Here is a 16,899-nt window from a genome sequence, read left to right as displayed (position 1 = left end):
ATCTGGTCCAACGTCACTGCTCAGGCAGGGTCATCCCAGAGCACATGGCACACAGTTGTGTCCAGACAGGTCTGGAATATCTCCAGTGAGGGACACTCCACAACCTCTCTGAGCAACCTGTTCCAGTGCTTGGTCACCTGCACATTAAGGAAGTTGTTCCTCTTGTTCAGGTAAAACTTCTTGTGCATCAGTTTCTACTCAATGCCTTCTTGTTCCATTGCTTGGCACCACTGAGCAGAGCCTGACACCCTCCCTTCAGTTATTCATAGACACTGATGAGGTCCCCTCTCAGTCATCTCTTCTCAAGGCTGAACAGACCCAGCTCCCTCAGCCTTTCCTCATAAGAGAGATACTCCAGACCCTTAATCACTTTTGTCACCTGTTGTTTCTCCAGCAGGTGTCAGAGTAGTTAAAGTCCCCCACCAGAAGCAGGGCCTGTGACTGTGAGGCTGCTTCCAGCTGTCTGTAGAAGACCTCATGCACTTTCTCCTGCATGAGGTGGCCTGTAGCAAACACCCACAACAGTGTTACCTCTATTAGTCTGCCCTTTTTTCCTTACCCATGAGATCTTGACTTGCTTGTTGTCCACCCAAAGGCAGAGATCTATACGCTCCAAGTGCTCTCTCACAGAGAGGGAACTCCACCACCGCACCTTTCTGTCTGTCTCTCCTCCCCATAAATCCTGGACTGACAGAAATTCTCTCACACCATTGTTAGATGTGGAAATTGAGGAAAATTTTTATTCCACTACTTCAAGTTCAAATTGTTTGAAGAAAGGTCCTAAAAAGACTATTCTGGCCCCCCATATCTGACATGGCAGGTGGGATGCGTCTGTCCACATAAAAAGTCTGGCCAGAGGATGAAGTGAGGATTGTATGGGGCTGCTCCCCAGCACTTGGCTGCTTCTTGGTCACAGAAGCACACCATTTTTTCACATCGGTCTGTCAGGTTATCTGCAAAAGAAAATGTGAGCTGAGGTTGAGAGATTCTGTATCAAAGGCAAGACACAGTTTTAGGGGGGAAAATCCCTGAAAAAAGCAGCCCTTGGGGATCAAAGGCTGTGGCAGCAGGATCAACGTGTTGTGTTGTGGGTGGATTTGACCCTCCCCTGCCCTCTCTGTCAACAGATCTGACCTTGACTGTGACAAAGAGCATCAGAAATTAGCAGCTAAATGTAGATTGGCAATGCTTATAAAAATCTGCTCAGCACAGAGCACTCCCTGCTTCTAGAACTTTGTGAACTAGGAGGATTTATTCAGTAGTCAAAGCGGAAAAGGAAAATTATTTATTCTTAGCCTGAGGTAAAAATATTCCACTGTTCCTCAGTCAGTGAATTTCCCTTCTAACTCCTCCCTCTGCAAAACAGACTGATTTCAAAAGAAAAACCACTACTCTGAAAGAAGGAGCCTCCCAGAGGGATGTTCAGAAACCTGAGGGCGTCAGAGCACCCACCAGGCATCCTTCACTCTTGCTGTACCAGCTGCTGCTGTCTCTCTCTGATCACAGCAGAGGAGCCAAGGAGCTTTGCAGCAGGGCCAGGTACCTGATTTTTATGAGCTAGCAGCTAACAAAGTGATCAAAGTCATACATGGAACTATACAGGAATGCAAATATATGACTACATGGCCATAAATAACATCAAAGCCACTAGCTTAGAAGACTACATTGCAAATGACTGAGTTTGGGTTAATGAACTTCATCCCTCCTATAGGTGGGTTAAATGCAGTTGTTTGGTTAATATTATTTTAAAGCACAGTACCTTGCTTCTTTGAGGCTGCTACCATGGATTATCTAACTGCCACAGAACCCTGCACTAGGCAAAGTTTAATGTGCCAGTGCACATGGGCTTCACTCCAAAACCAATTGGAATGAGTATAGGAATTTTTCCAGACTTCATTGGACTTTGATGGATCAACCCTGTATCAGAAAAATAAGAAAAGCCCTAGTTTCCTAAGCTGTTCGGAATAATCATGTATTTACTGCTGAAAGTGTTTTAAGGGTCAATGAGGACTTAAGGCCACTCTTAGCTACCAGTCTTGCCTGATACTCTCCTTACCCCTGTGCTACTTGAGCTCTTCCTATGCTGTGCCAGCAACTGTTCATCAAATGTGAGAACAAAAGTCTGGATTTGTAACATTCATTCAAGAGGAATGATTTTTTTTTACCAGACCCCACAACTAATAGCCTTTTCTATATTCCAGATATCTATTGAATGGAATTTGCCTACAGGTGATGGCATATCGAGACTGAAGAATATAGTTTTGCCAGTTTTTTTCATTTCACAAAGAAAATTACCTAATGGTAGCAAAAAGAGGAGAAATACCAACTAAAATGAGTTTCTGTTTATTTTACATGAAAATGTCTGTATTTATGGTACAGTGTCAGGCAGCAGGCATCTAATTCCTGTTGCATTGAAATGACAGTGCAAACAGTTCTGCTTCTAACACTTCTGGACATCATTACCCTGAGCTCAGCAAGCATGCCTGGAAATTTAATTCTTCATCTCTTTTGTTTGAATGGGATCAGACATTATACCTTCACATCCCAGTAAGACCTGCCAGTGCTGTAGCCTGGGGTAGGAAATTTGCCTTCAAAACACATTTCTATTGTTCCTTCTCACCAGGGATATCAGGGGGAGTGTAGCCTGCTGAGGGCTTGTGGAGAACAGTTGATGTCCAGGTCTTGCCTGGACATCAGTTAAGGAATTAATGACATTTGTTTAACTCATGCTTGTTGGCCAAGTCAGAGCAACTGCAGTCTGCTGCAGTCCACTGCCAGGGACTGAATGATACATCTCATATCTGCAACTTGGTTTGTTCCTTCACAGCAAAGAGAAACAGGACTTTTCCCCTGTAAAATGACTAGCAGAAAATATCAGTCAGCTATGGAAATATGGCAGGAGGGAGAGCAGTTGTACATTAAAGCGACACATTCCTTTGCCAGGACTTTGTATTTACTAGATTGTTCTGGAACTAGGAAAAGAGCAACTGCAGATGTGCTGTGTCCCATCCCCTATCTGCTGGCAGATCTTCAGCTGCTGGTGAAGCTGAGGATTGCACCAGTAAAATATGGTTTTCTGATAAGGTAGAAATAGTCTTTTAATGTTCCAGCAAGTAACTTTGATGATTATGGGGATAAGTTTTACTCTCACGATTTCTTTTCAAACTTTCAAAGTCTCCTACAATGGATTTTACTACCAGGAGCTTTCTGGAGACTTAGAAGCACAAGTGACAAATTCTAAGACTCAAGTCATCTGGTGTATGTCAAAACAAACTGTGTGAGACACTGACGGGCTGTGACTGTGCAATTCAAACCCTCTTGACTGGGTACCAGCTGTAGAGCTGAGCACAGCCCACACTTGCTGTCTGCCTGAAGCACTCGAGGGCATTTGATTCTGCATGGTTCCAAATCCCTGCTGGAACCCCAAGACTTCAGGCTGGAGCCCCAAACGGGGCAGAGGTGCAGGCTGGCATCCTATTTAACCTATCTTGCAGCCATGCTAAATAGCCTGGCTCTTCTCTAGCAGTGCTTAAGGGTAGTAAAAAGTGGACAGCCCTGCTGGAAGGAGGGCCAGAACCGCAATGGAAAGAGCATCCCTGAAGACCCACAGCTGTAGGAAGAGGCACACTTAATGCTAGTGATCACAAAGTCTCCCGAGAGTCATCTGCATCCCTGTCAAACTAAGGTGGTTTGGGGGCTCCATGGCCCCCAGTCCTGCTCCTCAGCCTGGGTGGATCTCAGGTTACCTGGAATGGGCTGTGCTGGGGCTCAGCTTTCCTCCCAGCTCCTGGCAAGGAGCGGGCAGGGAGCTTGGAAGAGAATGGACATTGCCTAAAGCAGCTTTGAAACCAGCTTGGCAAGCACAAACCTGCCTCTGGGGCCTCCAAAGCTCTGTGGTCAGTCAGCCTGCTGCCTGCAGAGGAGCGAGGGAGGGAGGGAAGGAGGGAGGGAGCCCAGGACAGGAGCCAGCCCTTCCTTACCGCACCGCACGGTGTTCTGCTCACACGCCCACTGGTAGTGCTGCACCTTGGGGTTGCAGCCTTCCTTCTCTGCCATGTCATAGCAGCAGTCATGCCTGTGGCAGCACCTGGGAGACACAGAAAGAGAGAGAATGGGTGTCCTAGTGCATCCTGCCTGTTGGCACAGGCTTCAGGAGAGCTTTGCTACACACAGCTCATGACAGCAATGGCCTGTCAGTAAATCATCTGAAGATGATGCAAGTATCCTGGCATCTCTGGGAAAGCTCGCTTGTCTCAGGAGCTCATTAATGCCATATTTGCTCCCATGACTATTGTGCTTCGTCCTCTGAGCTTTTGCCCTCATGAAAGCATGTGTAAGAGCAACATTGCATTGTGAAAGCAAGACATGGTAACCTGGCTGAAAAGGAGCAGAAGTGTTCCCATAAATTGTGCTATTGTGGCTCACTGGCTTAGGCTTAGACCCATCCCAAAACTTGAAATTGGAATGTTTCTTGCCTTCCTCAGTATCACCAAGAAACTTAGTCTCTTCAGTTCACCTGCCATGTGCTCCTTGGCACATAAAGGTTCTGAGGGCAGGCAACAAATTAATTAGTCTCCATGGTGAAATTCATGAGTTAACTTAAGAACTTTAAAAACCATCTACATCTAAGGCATTCACCTATCTTCTCTCTATGCACATCTGCACCACAGTTCACTTTTTCGTGCTGCAGAGATGTAACACAGGGTTAAAAGCATCAGATTTGAAAAGTGCAGTTGTGTTTCACTGACCAGAGAGGGAATGAGGAGGAACAGCTCAGCTGATGACATCTGTCCTATGGACTAGTCAATGAGATCATTCTCACTGTCAATTACTTCTGAATTTATGGAAAACTTGATCTCACTTGAATCTTATTCTTGTAATTTAGGGATTCAAATTCCACCAAGAAAAGATTCAGCACTTAGAGATGTTCTCTGCTGAATAACAAAGGTTGTTTCAGCAAGGAGGCAAGGTCAGAGGCTGGAGCCAGAGAACAGTGATCTCCTGTATTTCCAGAAGACATCCCTGCAAGAACTGACTCTACAGAGAAACCACTCTACTAACTGGCAAAAATTGAGGCAGGCTGATTTAATATAAAAACCCTGAAGCTGCAGCAAAGCCTAATCCATCCTCAGGGGAATTACAGGTAGCAGAGCAGGCCCATCTCTAGTGTCTCATATATGGGACACTGAGCACCGGAGGCTGTGGTGGAGGGGAGTGCCAGCTACAGAAACCAAAGGTCTCTGAGGTCTGGGGCGTGAGTCAGGAGCCAAATTGATGAGTCAGCGATGGGGGAGTATGGGGAAGAGGAACAGTGTGAAGATAGATGAGCAGAGGGAGGTGTTAGGGCCCTGTGTGCCAAGGGAAAGAAATTGCGCTTTATGAAGAGCCAGAAGGAACAAAGAGAAAGAGAGGTAGGAGAAGTGAGGACAGATACTGTAGGGGGCAAAAGATTTTCTGTGAATCAGGCAAGGACAAGCAAATGAGCACTGAATTTGCACTAGCAAATGGTGTTCTAGCTAGCAGTGAAAGCTCGCTGCTCCTTATCTGGCTTGGCAAATCTAGGGGAAGTCACATAAACTCTGCAGAACCACAGGATCTGGGACATAATTCTGCTTCCCCTTACAGCATTCCTCCTGATGATCCCCACAGCTGCAGCAGGGTGACAGGTAGCTTACTCCAACACAAAGCTCCTAATTTACAAACATATGAAAAAACTGTCAAGGAATGAAGACTAAGGAATGCTATTGTTGTCCTTTGCCACCTTCAGATAGTCCCCTCCGGTCTGGAAATGCCCTTTGCTGCACCTGGGTCAGAGTGGTGCTAAGCTTTTAATGACCTGCTAACATTGGTTACAGCAACACAAACAGAGGCAGCCACCAGCACTGGTCATCATCAGCGATGGCAAACAAACACAACTGTGCCACCTGGGTACTCAACAACCTGCTGGTCACGGCTGGGCTACGAGACAGCCCTGATGGCTACCGACAGCTCCAGCCGGCCCGCAGGGATCAGCTGGCCAGAGCCCTGCTGTTGAGCAAATGCCAATGAGGTAGGAATTTGTCACGTTGTGTTTGTCACATCAACAGCACCCTCACTGCTGTGTGTCTTTTGCTTTAACCTTGCGACAGAGGAGAGATCTTACTCTTCCCTACCAGTTGGCCAGGATTTAACAGTTGGATGCAATGATCACAGAGATCTTTTCCAGCCTTAAGGATCCTGTGACTTAGATGAGTCACGGATGCACCCTGCCTTTCGTGGTGTTTTCAGGGAAGTGCTGAGCACCCTTAGGTCCTACTTTACAGCTGCAGCAATCCAGGGGAACAGAAAGGAGAAACAAATCGATTGAGTCCATGTGGAAGAAACGTCATTATGCCTTGAAGTGATGGAACTGTGAGAGTGGAAGAGTGGAACAAAAGGGAAAAGGTAATTTGTGACAACACCACATCAAAGTCAGTATGTGGAATAAACTTTATAAAGGGATTACCCACTCAATGGCTTTTTTTTTTCTTTTTCACATAAAAGAGAAGTGCTTAGAAGCACTGTAGCCCTTTCTAGACAGATTGACTGAATTACACAGAAGAAAATTACTCCTTTTGTAAGGGTCTGCGTAAAAAACCTAGAAGGTCAAGGAGGTGAATAATTTTCAAACAGTATTTGTCACTCACAGCCAGTAGTTTTGCCACCCTTTCTTTTTTAGAATGGCAAATAGGGAAAATAATGTGGTCACTTTGACAGGTGTGGGGTACTCAACCACTCTAATCGTTGCAGTAGTTCTTAGCAACAGATATCAATATTTCTCTAGCAAACAGAAAATGGACTTTTTTAGGCCTAAATCTGGTGTGGCATTGCTGATTCTTCCTAGCTAAGAACCTAAATAAAACTTTTAGGTTTTTCTACAGCAGCCAAGCATTGCAGCTAAAGAATAACAATGAATGTACTTAGAGGATCAAGCTTCCCTTTCACAAACTATTTGATATTTTGAGGCATTTCCACTTGCAAAGTCTCATTTTCTGCCTTTAGGATAAAATCCTAAAATACTCCATGCAATTTAAACAACAGCAGAAACACTGGCTGGTGAACATGTGGCCATCTTTTACTCCTTCTTTTTCAGGAGTGATGACTACTTGCATCTCCCAGGGTCACATAAATGGAAAACAACTTTTAAGTCACTCTGCTCAGCCCTTCAACAAAAGCAGTGCTCCAAATTAGTGAAGTCATGTTTTACTTTCAAGGCTTTATTATTAAATTTGTTAAAGGATAACAAAAATAATTAAACACCCTACATACACTGCTGTAGATAAGTGCTGTGATAAGGAGGTCAGGAGATATTACTGCAGTTACTCATCGTTTGTGAGGCCCATATTGACTGTTTCATAGATGAAATATTTCACAGACAAATAAAGGGACATGATGAGAGGGCTTTGGGGGTGAAACATCTCACTGCATTAATGAAGACAGCTCCATTAGTCTTCTCATTCATGCCCACAGAGATCTTTAGCTTTGACACCTTTTCTTCCTTCACTCCCCCCTGCCCCTTTTTTCTGTCATTCTAATTCAGCAAAATCTGGTTTTGTAGCAACCTGCAATGTCTCCAGCATCAAGGTATTCTGGAAAGCTCAGTTTCCTTCCCAGTGAGCTGCAGACTGCCTTCACCCCTGCTAAAAGCAGACCTTGCTTACTAGTAGTAGGCACCTGAGCTGGAGACTGTAGATAGACCGACTTTGATATTTCAAACCTGGCAAGATTGCAAATACCAGGCTCGGAGCAACAAGAGTCCACTATCCTCAGCTTTACTCTCATTTACTCTCTTGTGCTCATTGCACAGTACGGGAAAGAAGCCATTGATTGCATGCAATACCTCCGACACTTGTGGGGAGTAACAAGGCCAACATCTTCCCCACTAACAAGGAAAAGGGGAAATAACACCATGCTCTCCCTTATTGTTCTGCCTTGATTCAGTGGGAACTAACAGCCAATTAGGGCAACAGGTTTGATTACTCCTTGCAACTATATGGATTTCTTCAAGAGGATAAACAGTGATATTTCCATCACTTCCATTTTAAGGATTTAGGTGAAATAACCCTCCAAATACCTTGGACTGCACTCCTTTCGTCAGGCAGGGTGTGCTCTCTATGAAAAAACAAACAGCTATTTCAAAAAATTACATCCTGGTTTCTCCTTTGCCCTCTACCCCACATATTACAAGGTCCTAAGAGCTTTGGTGTCATCCAGAAGGAGGTTAAGCCCTCATTCAAATCCCAAGTGATACATGGGTCATCACTCACAAATCCCCAGTATGTTCATATATACTAAGTTCCCTGCCCACAAGGCACCAAATGAGTCAGTGGAGTCACAGCAGCACAAAAGAGAAAAGCAGGGAGATCTGCACTGCTTCTGGACATGTAGCCAAGGTTTCTCTTACCAGTCTGTTTTATCTTTAGGCCAGCCTCGTCCTCCCAGTCCACAGTAGCACCCATAGCCAATATATGCCAAGGGAGACCGTCCCGTGCCACACGTTATGGCTCCAGCCAGTTCAACGATTCCTCGAGTGTGCAGTGAATGGGACTTTCCCAGGGTGCCTTTCCAAACTGCAAAGACAGGACATGGTTACACACAGGATTAAACATCCTCCTACTGATTTTCCTACAGTCCTTAAAGGGAGATGGTTTTGATTTTGACTGGTTGGTTGGGTGCAGCCCTGATAATCTAACTAGTCATGACATTCAGCTGGCCAAAGGTAGTCTTGCAGGGAGCTTTGCCTGTGTCTGGGATAATCAAAAGTTGGATGCAGGAATGCCCAAGCATGCTACTTCTTCCACAGGAGCTCATTTCAAGCAGGACTTACTAGTTCTGGTGTGCTAGTGTGTGATTGCAGCTGTTGTTGCACCCAGGAGCAGTGTGCATGGTTGTGCTCATGACGGAGCCCAAGCTGACAAGCTCTGCAGGGTCTGTGCCAGCATCAGGGAGGCCCCCTGTGCTTCCCTGCACCCCAGAGCTCCCAAACCTGGGACAGTTTTCCAGCTATGCTATGGTCCTGATGGGACATGAAGCAGCAGAGTACAGCCAGGCAACCAGACCTAACCAGGACTCTGTGGAAAGAAATGAAGTTTCTATGTTGCTCAAGATTTCTTACATTATCCCAGTTTCTCTATTATTCAGGATCTTTTAACCCATTTTCCAGGTGGCAAAACATACTGATAATCCTATTAATCTGCATAGAGGGACAGCTACATGCCCCTGAGCCTGCAGAGTACATACTTTGTCAAGGACAAAGTGCCTCCATTAGCCAAGAGGCCTGTACAGCCGCTTTCTCCTGGGACTCTGGAAGTGCTGGCAACACTTATATCTGCTTCCGTTATTATGTTCCACCTAAGTCGTAACAGGTGGGCCCCATTAATTTTGGGAAAAAAGGAGAATGGAGCTCTGTGTCAGCTGGAGTGTGTGGATGGCCACCCAAACCAGTCTGGAGATTTTTGAGTTACAAGTCTTTTGATCAGTATCGTGATTTCTCATGTTAATTTGGAACTTTTTTAGAAGCCACAGGCTCATTCTTGCAGTAGCTGTTATGGAAACCAGGAGTATCTTGCCCCTAATACTCAAACCGCTATGATGCTCAGTCACAAACACAGCTCTTATCCTGCTGTAGAGACAAACAGGAGCATTTATTGCCTGGATTTACTGAGGGACCAAATGCACTTTGCACTGCTCTATTGGTACGATCAAAATCCTCAGCCCAAAAGCCTGACCCATCTGCTCATCCCACCCGTGCACAGCCACTCCAAAATCAAACAGGGGCTTTCCAGCATGCTTGGATGGAGAGGGAGGTGGCTCCTGGGAACTGGCCACTGAAGTTGCTTTGCCACCTGCCCCTGGCTATTGCAGCATGCTTGACCTCTTCAAAGTGTTGTGCAAACACGGGCTAATTAATCCTCTAAACCACCCAAGGACTCAATACTATTATTAAAACAGTTGCTTTCCTTTTAAAACCTAGCCTCTAATCCCCCTGCTTGGGCCTCTTCCCACATCTCCTGGGCTAGCTTGCCCTCCGAGCCCAATCCAAATGCCAGGGAAGACAAGGAGGTTCTCTCCCCACGAAGGACAAGGCAGGGCTTTGCTCCCTCTCCCAGCCCGACGCCCCAGCAGGAGAGGGTGCCACCATTTTCACCCCAGGGATCCACACCTCAGGCTGTCCAGCATAGCCTCAGTCTGCTCCCTGGGGCATTCCTCAGGGATTAAATGCACATTCCTGAAAAAGCAAGCGCACTCAGCTAAACACTGCTTGAAGTGTTCAGGTTTCGTGCTAAAAACGCATTGGATGGGTTTTAATGAGAACTAAAGAGACCACTTATTTTCCTTGTCTAAACAGCAAGGCTCCAGAGTTAGAAGGGGGCTTAGCTCTCAGGGGAAAACACAAGTACTGAGCTGCTTTGGATTTGGGGGTATAAATGATTTTTTCAACCTGTTCCAGTTTGCTGACCCTGAAAATATTCCAGTGGAGACAAAAACGTCTTTGTAGGAATCCCAGCCTTCTGACAAATGGCTTGACTTCTTTTTTAGCTCTTTCACTGGCCTCTTAAGCCAGCACTGCTGGGTTTAGCCTGTTGGCCACTGGCTGAAAATGGTTGAGGCTTCTGTAAGGTAACTTTACCTCACCCAGAAGAAGAAAGGCCATTCTTCTTTTGGGGATATCTCTGGAGATCAAGGAACTGTAATTACAGTGCAGAGTTGCTATGAAAGTGGAGGGAGCGCCACAAAGGAAATTGAGTCCAAAAGACTCAATTAGTGTGCTTAGGGCTGTGTGTTCTGCAAGAGGCGTCCAGGCAGCCTCTGATGTTCCTGTTCTTTGAAAGCTGTCTGGGTTTTGAGCCAGCAGTGCGCTGCTGCATCTGAGAGGTCAGCCCTAGCAAGTACATTTTTAATATTCAGGTGCAGAGCTAATAACTTGACCAAGAACTGAAATTGCTTTCTCTATGCTAGGCAGCTGAGCCAACACAGCCAGGAAAGCCTTAAAAAAGTCTGAGTCTCCACAGCAGCCTGCTCCTAGCCAAATGTCCTGTTAGCAGCATGTCCAATCATTAGTTAAACTACTAATGGACCACCTTAGAGAAGAACATACCTGCAGAGAGGTGAGCAGAGGTGAATCTGACAACTTAGCACTATTTCCTGCTTAAACTGGCAGCCTTTGCTGTAAATGGAGGTAGGAGGTTGTTTTTTTTCTTTTAAAACTCTACTGCAGGTATAACCTCAGATGTGCCAGTTTAGAGTTTTGTTGCCTTTGTCTGTAGGGACTTTATGTTAGTGGCCATTTATGGCTTTTATAAACAGAATTTTAAAAAACTATTTTAAATTCAGATGTGTTGAAAACTGCTCACTCCATGGACACTGGTATAAAAGGAAGGTATTTCAATGGAACACGGACACTAACAACTCTGTAGCAGAAAACTACTAAAAAAGAAGAGGACCTGTGTTTACACAGGTTATACAAACCATAGCTGGGGCTGGGAAGTCAGGCAGGCAGGCAGCTCACTTACACTGTCCCTCACTGTAAAGCTGAGGATTGTCTAGTGACACTTTTTTCCCTCACTTGGCCGCATCACACGGCCGTCCTGGCACGGAGCAGGCAAAGCTGATGGCGCAGGGAGAGGCCGTGGCCGGGCAGGGGCGGCACGGCAGGGCAGAGGGACCGAGGGGTGCTACTCACCTGCCTGAAGCAGCGCCAGAAGCAGCAGCCGGCGGGGGCCCATGGGCAGATCGCTCCCACGCTCGGGTACTCCGGGGATCAGCGCCTGGCCGTGCTGCCAGGTGAGCCGAGGTGTGGTTGTGCTGAACAAGCCTGCCGGGCTGCTGCCCCGGGCTTTATATGCACATGGCTCTGCGCCCGCCTGCCGTGGCACGGCCTCTCCTGCGATGCCCCCGAGCCCAGCGCGGCCCGGCCCCGCGGCGGGAGCACAGGGCGAGGCCTGGCCCTGTTTGCCCAGCATCGCCTCGGGCAGGAGCGAGGGAGGGAGGGGCTGCTGCCAGGGCATTAGGCCGGGAGGCTCCGGGACAGCCCGAGACCCAGGCACTAAGCCGGGCTCCTTTAAGCTGTTTGCTTACAGACCCTGGGTAACCTCTGAGAAGCTGCGGCAAAGCGAAGCCTTCAACCGGGCTTTCTGTGGCTTGGGCTCGCTGCTGTGGCATTCCCTTGGCAAGGATTTTCTCTTTTTATAGATCACTTCCCAGGGTATTTTTTTTATAAATTATTTTATTTTAAGACTGATTATTTTCATGTTTAAAAAAGAAAAGACAAAACTATAAAAATCCAACAGAAAGAATACTGTTAAATGCAGGTACCTAATTATAAACTGACCAAAAGAGCTAATTCGGCCCCACTCTGAGGGATAAATACCCTCTTGGCCTGTTGCTGCACCTGACTAACACCAATAGATTTCTTGAAGACTCGTCAGTATGCGGCTGCCAGTAGGAGACCTGCAGCTGGGTCCAGCCCTGGGGCTCTGGTCACACAGCAGGCACCCAAATCCAGAGGTGGCCTCCCTGTCACACAGCCTCTGCCTGTATGAGGTCACAGGCAATGTGGGCAGGAGGAATGGCCACAGTTATTTTGTCTTTGGGCTCGAAACAGCTTTAAAACTCCTTCTTTCCTTGGTACAGCAGCCACTTGACTTGTTGGGGTCTGAGCATCTGCCCCTTCCCTGGTGTGGCACGGTGGGCTGCTCTGCTGGAGTGGAACAGGAGGGGAAGGGGGCTGCTTGCCCCTTCTTGGGCACAGCCCAGGGCTATCATAGCAGCACTCCTTGCCTGAGTGCTCCTTGCTAAAGCTGTGTTTCCCTTCTGAATGGCATGGGTTTGAATATTTGCTTGCTACACATTGGTAGTGAATCAAAGGTCATCAGCAAGTCGTTTATGCGGCTCCCTTCTGCTGAGACCTGCCCCAGTACAGCTGCTGTCACTCTTTGCCAAGCAAGTTTTCAAGATACAGTACATCCTGGGAGATGCCCTGTGATACAGGGCAAAAGAGACAGCAGGATTGAGTAAATCTCATTACAATTACCAGCCTGAAATTTCCACCAGCGCCCCAGTGATGGGCCATGTGCTGGCGATAGGGGAGGAGGGAGGGCAGCTTGAGCACAACACGCACCCTGCGCTGCTCCCTGCCCTGCACTACCTCAGAGGGGCTCAGGAGAAGCTGCAAAGCTTCTGCGCTTGGAAGCCTCCTTCAGTAACTATTCATTTATTCAAGTCATAATGCCAAATCACATAGAATCACAGAATCATAGAATGGTTTGGGTTAGGAGGGACCTTAAAAATCGTTTGAAACCCCTGCAATGGGCAGAGACACCTTCTACTCAAACAAGTTGCTTCAAGTGCCATCCAGTGTCACCTTTAATGCTTCCATGAATCAGGCATCCACAACATCTCTGAGCAAACCTGTCCCAGTACCTCAGCGCCCTCACAGTAAAGGATTTCTTCCTAATATCTAATCCAAACCTGTCACAATTATACACAAAATAAAATGACACACGCTGGAACCTCCAAGGTAAAAAAAGAAGGGCAGTTTATTTTCAGCCTTGATATATACAGAATTTGAAAAGTGACCCTGGACTGGAGAATGAAATTGCTACCTCTCCAATGACACTGGTCAAACCAACAGTCCAATGACACTGGTCCAACAATTTTCTCTTCCTCCAGAAAAGAATGCAAAACAATCATTATTTACATGAAAGTGTGCATGAGAAACTCCATTACAAAAATGTAAACAACAGAAAAGGCTTAGAAGAACTTATAAGAACAGGGCGACACAAACCTACTCTTTTTCATTTAAACGCCATTACCCCTTGTCCTGTCACTACAAGCCCTTGTAAAAAGTCCCTTTCCAGTTCTCTTGTAGCCCCATTTAGATACTAGAAGGCTGCTATAAGATCTCCCAGGAGCCTTTTTTCCCCATGATGAGCAGCCCCAGCACTCTGTCTTCATAGGAGGGAGGGGTGCTCCTGCCCTCAGATCACCTTCATGGCCCTCCCTGCCTCGCTCCAGCAGGCTCACATCATCCTTGTGCTGGATGCAACACCTCATGTGGGGTCCCACCAAACTGGAGCAGAGGGGAGGATCACCTGCCTCGCGCTGCTGGCGCACTGCTTTGGGTGCAGCCCAGGATGCAGCTGGCATTCAGGGCTGTGAGTGCTCATTGCTGGCTCATGTTGAGCTCCTCGTCCACCAATGGCCCCAGGTCCTTCCCAGGGCTCCTCCTGAGCCATTCCCCACCCAGCCTGAGTTTGTGCTCAGGGCTGCTGTGTGGGAGCTGTTGCTGGCAAACGTTTGACCTCAAGAATGAGAGTTTGCGGAAAGAAGATGCTGGAGGAAGATGTGCTGTGATCAAAGGCTCTATGGACACAGGAGAAGTGCAACAAAGAAGGCAGGCTTTGAAACACCATGTGGGGTCGGGCTGAACTACACCCTGTTAGAGTAAACCCCACCCCTGACAGGTACCTGGCTGGCCCAGTTCTTAACTGGGGACCAAGAGGCAGTTGCAAGGAACCTCTGCAGATGCTTTACAGGATTCCTGGGGTCCCCAAGTCCAGAGGAACTGTCACCAAAAGTATCTATTCTGGTAGATATTTGGCTTTATTTACTTTGGATTTATCAGAATAATTTGGATTTACAAACAGACAATCTTTTTGTTCCAAAGCCTTGATGATTTATAAACCTGACCAAAAAAGACATTATGAAGTTTCAGATCACAAATTAATTTTATTTGTTATGTTCTCACAACACCCCAAATAATAGATTAGTTTTTTGCCCCCCATTCAGCATCAAATACAAAATAAAGAAATAGAGACTCCTGTCATAGCCAAATGTATCTTCAATTTTGGAAGAAGTCTTCTTCAGGGTATTAGGAAGGGATGCCCAAATTCAACCTTAAAATGCAAAGCAGAGTTAATATATCATATCCTCATGGTTATTTCACACCACTGACTGGTCAAGTTTGTTAATCTGTGCAGGTACTGATTACTGTTGCCTAAATTAATTAGCATGTTTGTTAAATAGCATTAAATGCTAATCATGTTCTTACTATGTTACAACAAATACACTGGGATCATGAGGGCATTTCTAGTACTGTTTAGGGAGATCAAATTAATTCTCCAATCCCACCTGTTAATGTGAATTTTGCATGTCACCTGTTTGAGGCCCACTCTCACTAGTAGCAAGGGGCAGCACATGAGAGTGTTGGATGTCATCTCATCAAACTCAGACTCACACTACTGTCTGTCCCAAACTGCATGAAAAATAAACTTACTTTGAGCCTCAGGTCACTTGTGTGGGGCAATTTTGATCCGTGCTGCTGGGGGGCTGTTTCTTCAGATGAACTGGCTCTGCTGAAAACAGTTCCCTTGGCGTGTACCACCAAACCAGCTGGCCCTCAGGGATGGTGCCACTGCATACTCTTGGGCTTGTTGTTGAAAAACAGTATTTGGGAAAAGTCTTCAGTTGAAGGGGAGTGTAAGGAATCCACAGTTTTATGTAAGTCTTACCCAATGAAGTTCACACTATCAGATCTTCTTGTAGAAGATGGGCTGTCCTTCATCCCCTAGAAGCTGTGCTTCCTCAAATGAAATACCCAGCCACCACTGTGGATGTTGCCACCAACCTCAAGAGGACATCTCTGTTCAGCACCAGAAGAATCAATGGTGCTTTTGCTGTCCAGGCCAAAGGGTTTTCCTTGATTTCCAAGATTCCTTGAGAGGCAGAGGACTCTTTCTTGCAATACCATGAGCATTAGAATTCCCTATAGGATCTGCCCCTGCAAAGACCAGGAGACTGAAGGATACAGAATGACTGTTTGGGTAGTCAGAATTAGAAGAGAAAATCAGTTCTAAAGAGAAGCACACTCCACATTAGCTGTCTGGAGGAAGAAAATAAATCTAAGACTGCCATGTGACTTCTGGTGACATAACCAGTTACAGAGTTAACAGTAATATAATAAGTAAATAGTCTTGCTTAATATTGTCTTGGATGGAAGGTCTGCACATATTTTAGTGCTGATAAAGCCCATTCAGTCTTTAATGAGGAAAGACAACAACAACAACAACAACATATTATTATCATTATTATTAGTAGTAGTAGTAATAGTAGTGGTAGTAGTAGTAGTAGTATTTCCAGTTTCTAAGTCAGCCCCAAAACAATTTCTAGAAGTGCCTCCTGGTTTGAGGGCATCTAGTATGCATCTCCTTGAGTTTAATTGCTGCTGTGTGATGGTCTCCTCTTGATGGTGTCATTTCTGCATAGTGAAGCTGGATGGCTCCAGCCTGCAGCACCCTCTCAAAGTCAGTGCCTGCTTTTGTCTATAATCACACATCCCCCTTTGGTGAAAGATTTCACTGTCACAGCAGTCTCAGAAGGCACTGAGCTGACTGTGGGGGACCTTCCCCACTGAAGTAATTTCTACATATGTTGTTCCCCTTTTGCACACTTTCTTGCACTCCTCCCATGAAGGAGTGGACCTCATGGTCTGCATGTATAACCTGCTGGAGTGGAAGGCAGGTGGAGCTGACAGGGGTCAGGAAATGACAGGGAGTTGAAGCAGGAGAGTAATATGATATGCTGAGGGAGCAGCATCTTCTTCCTCATCAGCATTGGGGAATGTGAGGCAAACCCTGTGGGCTGTGTGCTAGAGAAGAGCTACAGCACCCCAGCAGGCTGCCTTGCCTCCCTCACGGCTGCCTCCATCCAGCCCTCCTGAGGGTCTGTGACCACACAAGGTCCATTCATTTCAAGCGACACACAGAGCTGCATCCCTTCACACATTTCTTCCACAAGCCATGGAGAGAGGAGGTGCAATCCACAGAAGAGAGAAGGGGTGCAGATGTCCCACTGTTGTGCTGTCACTGCAGGTGGTGACAG

General features: G+C 46.5%; 1 protein-coding gene across 1 annotated transcript; it reads right to left on the bottom strand.

Annotated features, from left to right (window-relative positions):
* Positions 1–789: 789 nt before the first annotated feature.
* LOC102074154 (phospholipase A2) lies at positions 790–12,179 on the bottom strand. The gene is made up of 4 exons (XM_005486145.4): positions 11,702–12,179; positions 8,423–8,588; positions 3,981–4,087; positions 790–953 (listed from the first exon to the last, which is right to left on the bottom strand). Exons 1-4 carry the CDS (start codon positions 12,024–12,026, stop codon positions 790–792), a joined length of 762 nt encoding a protein of 253 aa, XP_005486202.2. The 5' UTR covers positions 12,027–12,179.
* Between the last annotated feature and the right edge of the window lie 4,720 nt (positions 12,180–16,899).

Source organism: Zonotrichia albicollis, chromosome 2 (genome assembly GCF_047830755.1).
Source record: "Zonotrichia albicollis isolate bZonAlb1 chromosome 2, bZonAlb1.hap1, whole genome shotgun sequence".
NCBI lineage: Eukaryota > Metazoa > Chordata > Aves > Passeriformes > Passerellidae > Zonotrichia > Zonotrichia albicollis.
Note: the sequence above shows the minus strand (reverse complement) of the source record. Positions and strands in the feature narration are given on the sequence as shown.

Excerpts from the sequence above, each read along its gene's own strand:
- LOC102074154 (XM_005486145.4), bottom strand. The coding sequence starts at position 12,026 with ATGCCCTGGCAGCAGCCCCTCCCTCCCTCGCTCCTGCCCGAGGCGATG. Across the intron at positions 8,589-11,701 it reads TCTGGCGCTGCTTCAGGCAG|TTTGGAAAGGCACCCTGGGA; the intron begins GTGAGTAGCACC and ends CTGTCTTTGCAG. Across the intron at positions 954-3,980 it reads GCAGAACACCGTGCGGTGCG|ATAACCTGACAGACCGATGT; the intron begins GTAAGGAAGGGC and ends TTTCTTTTGCAG.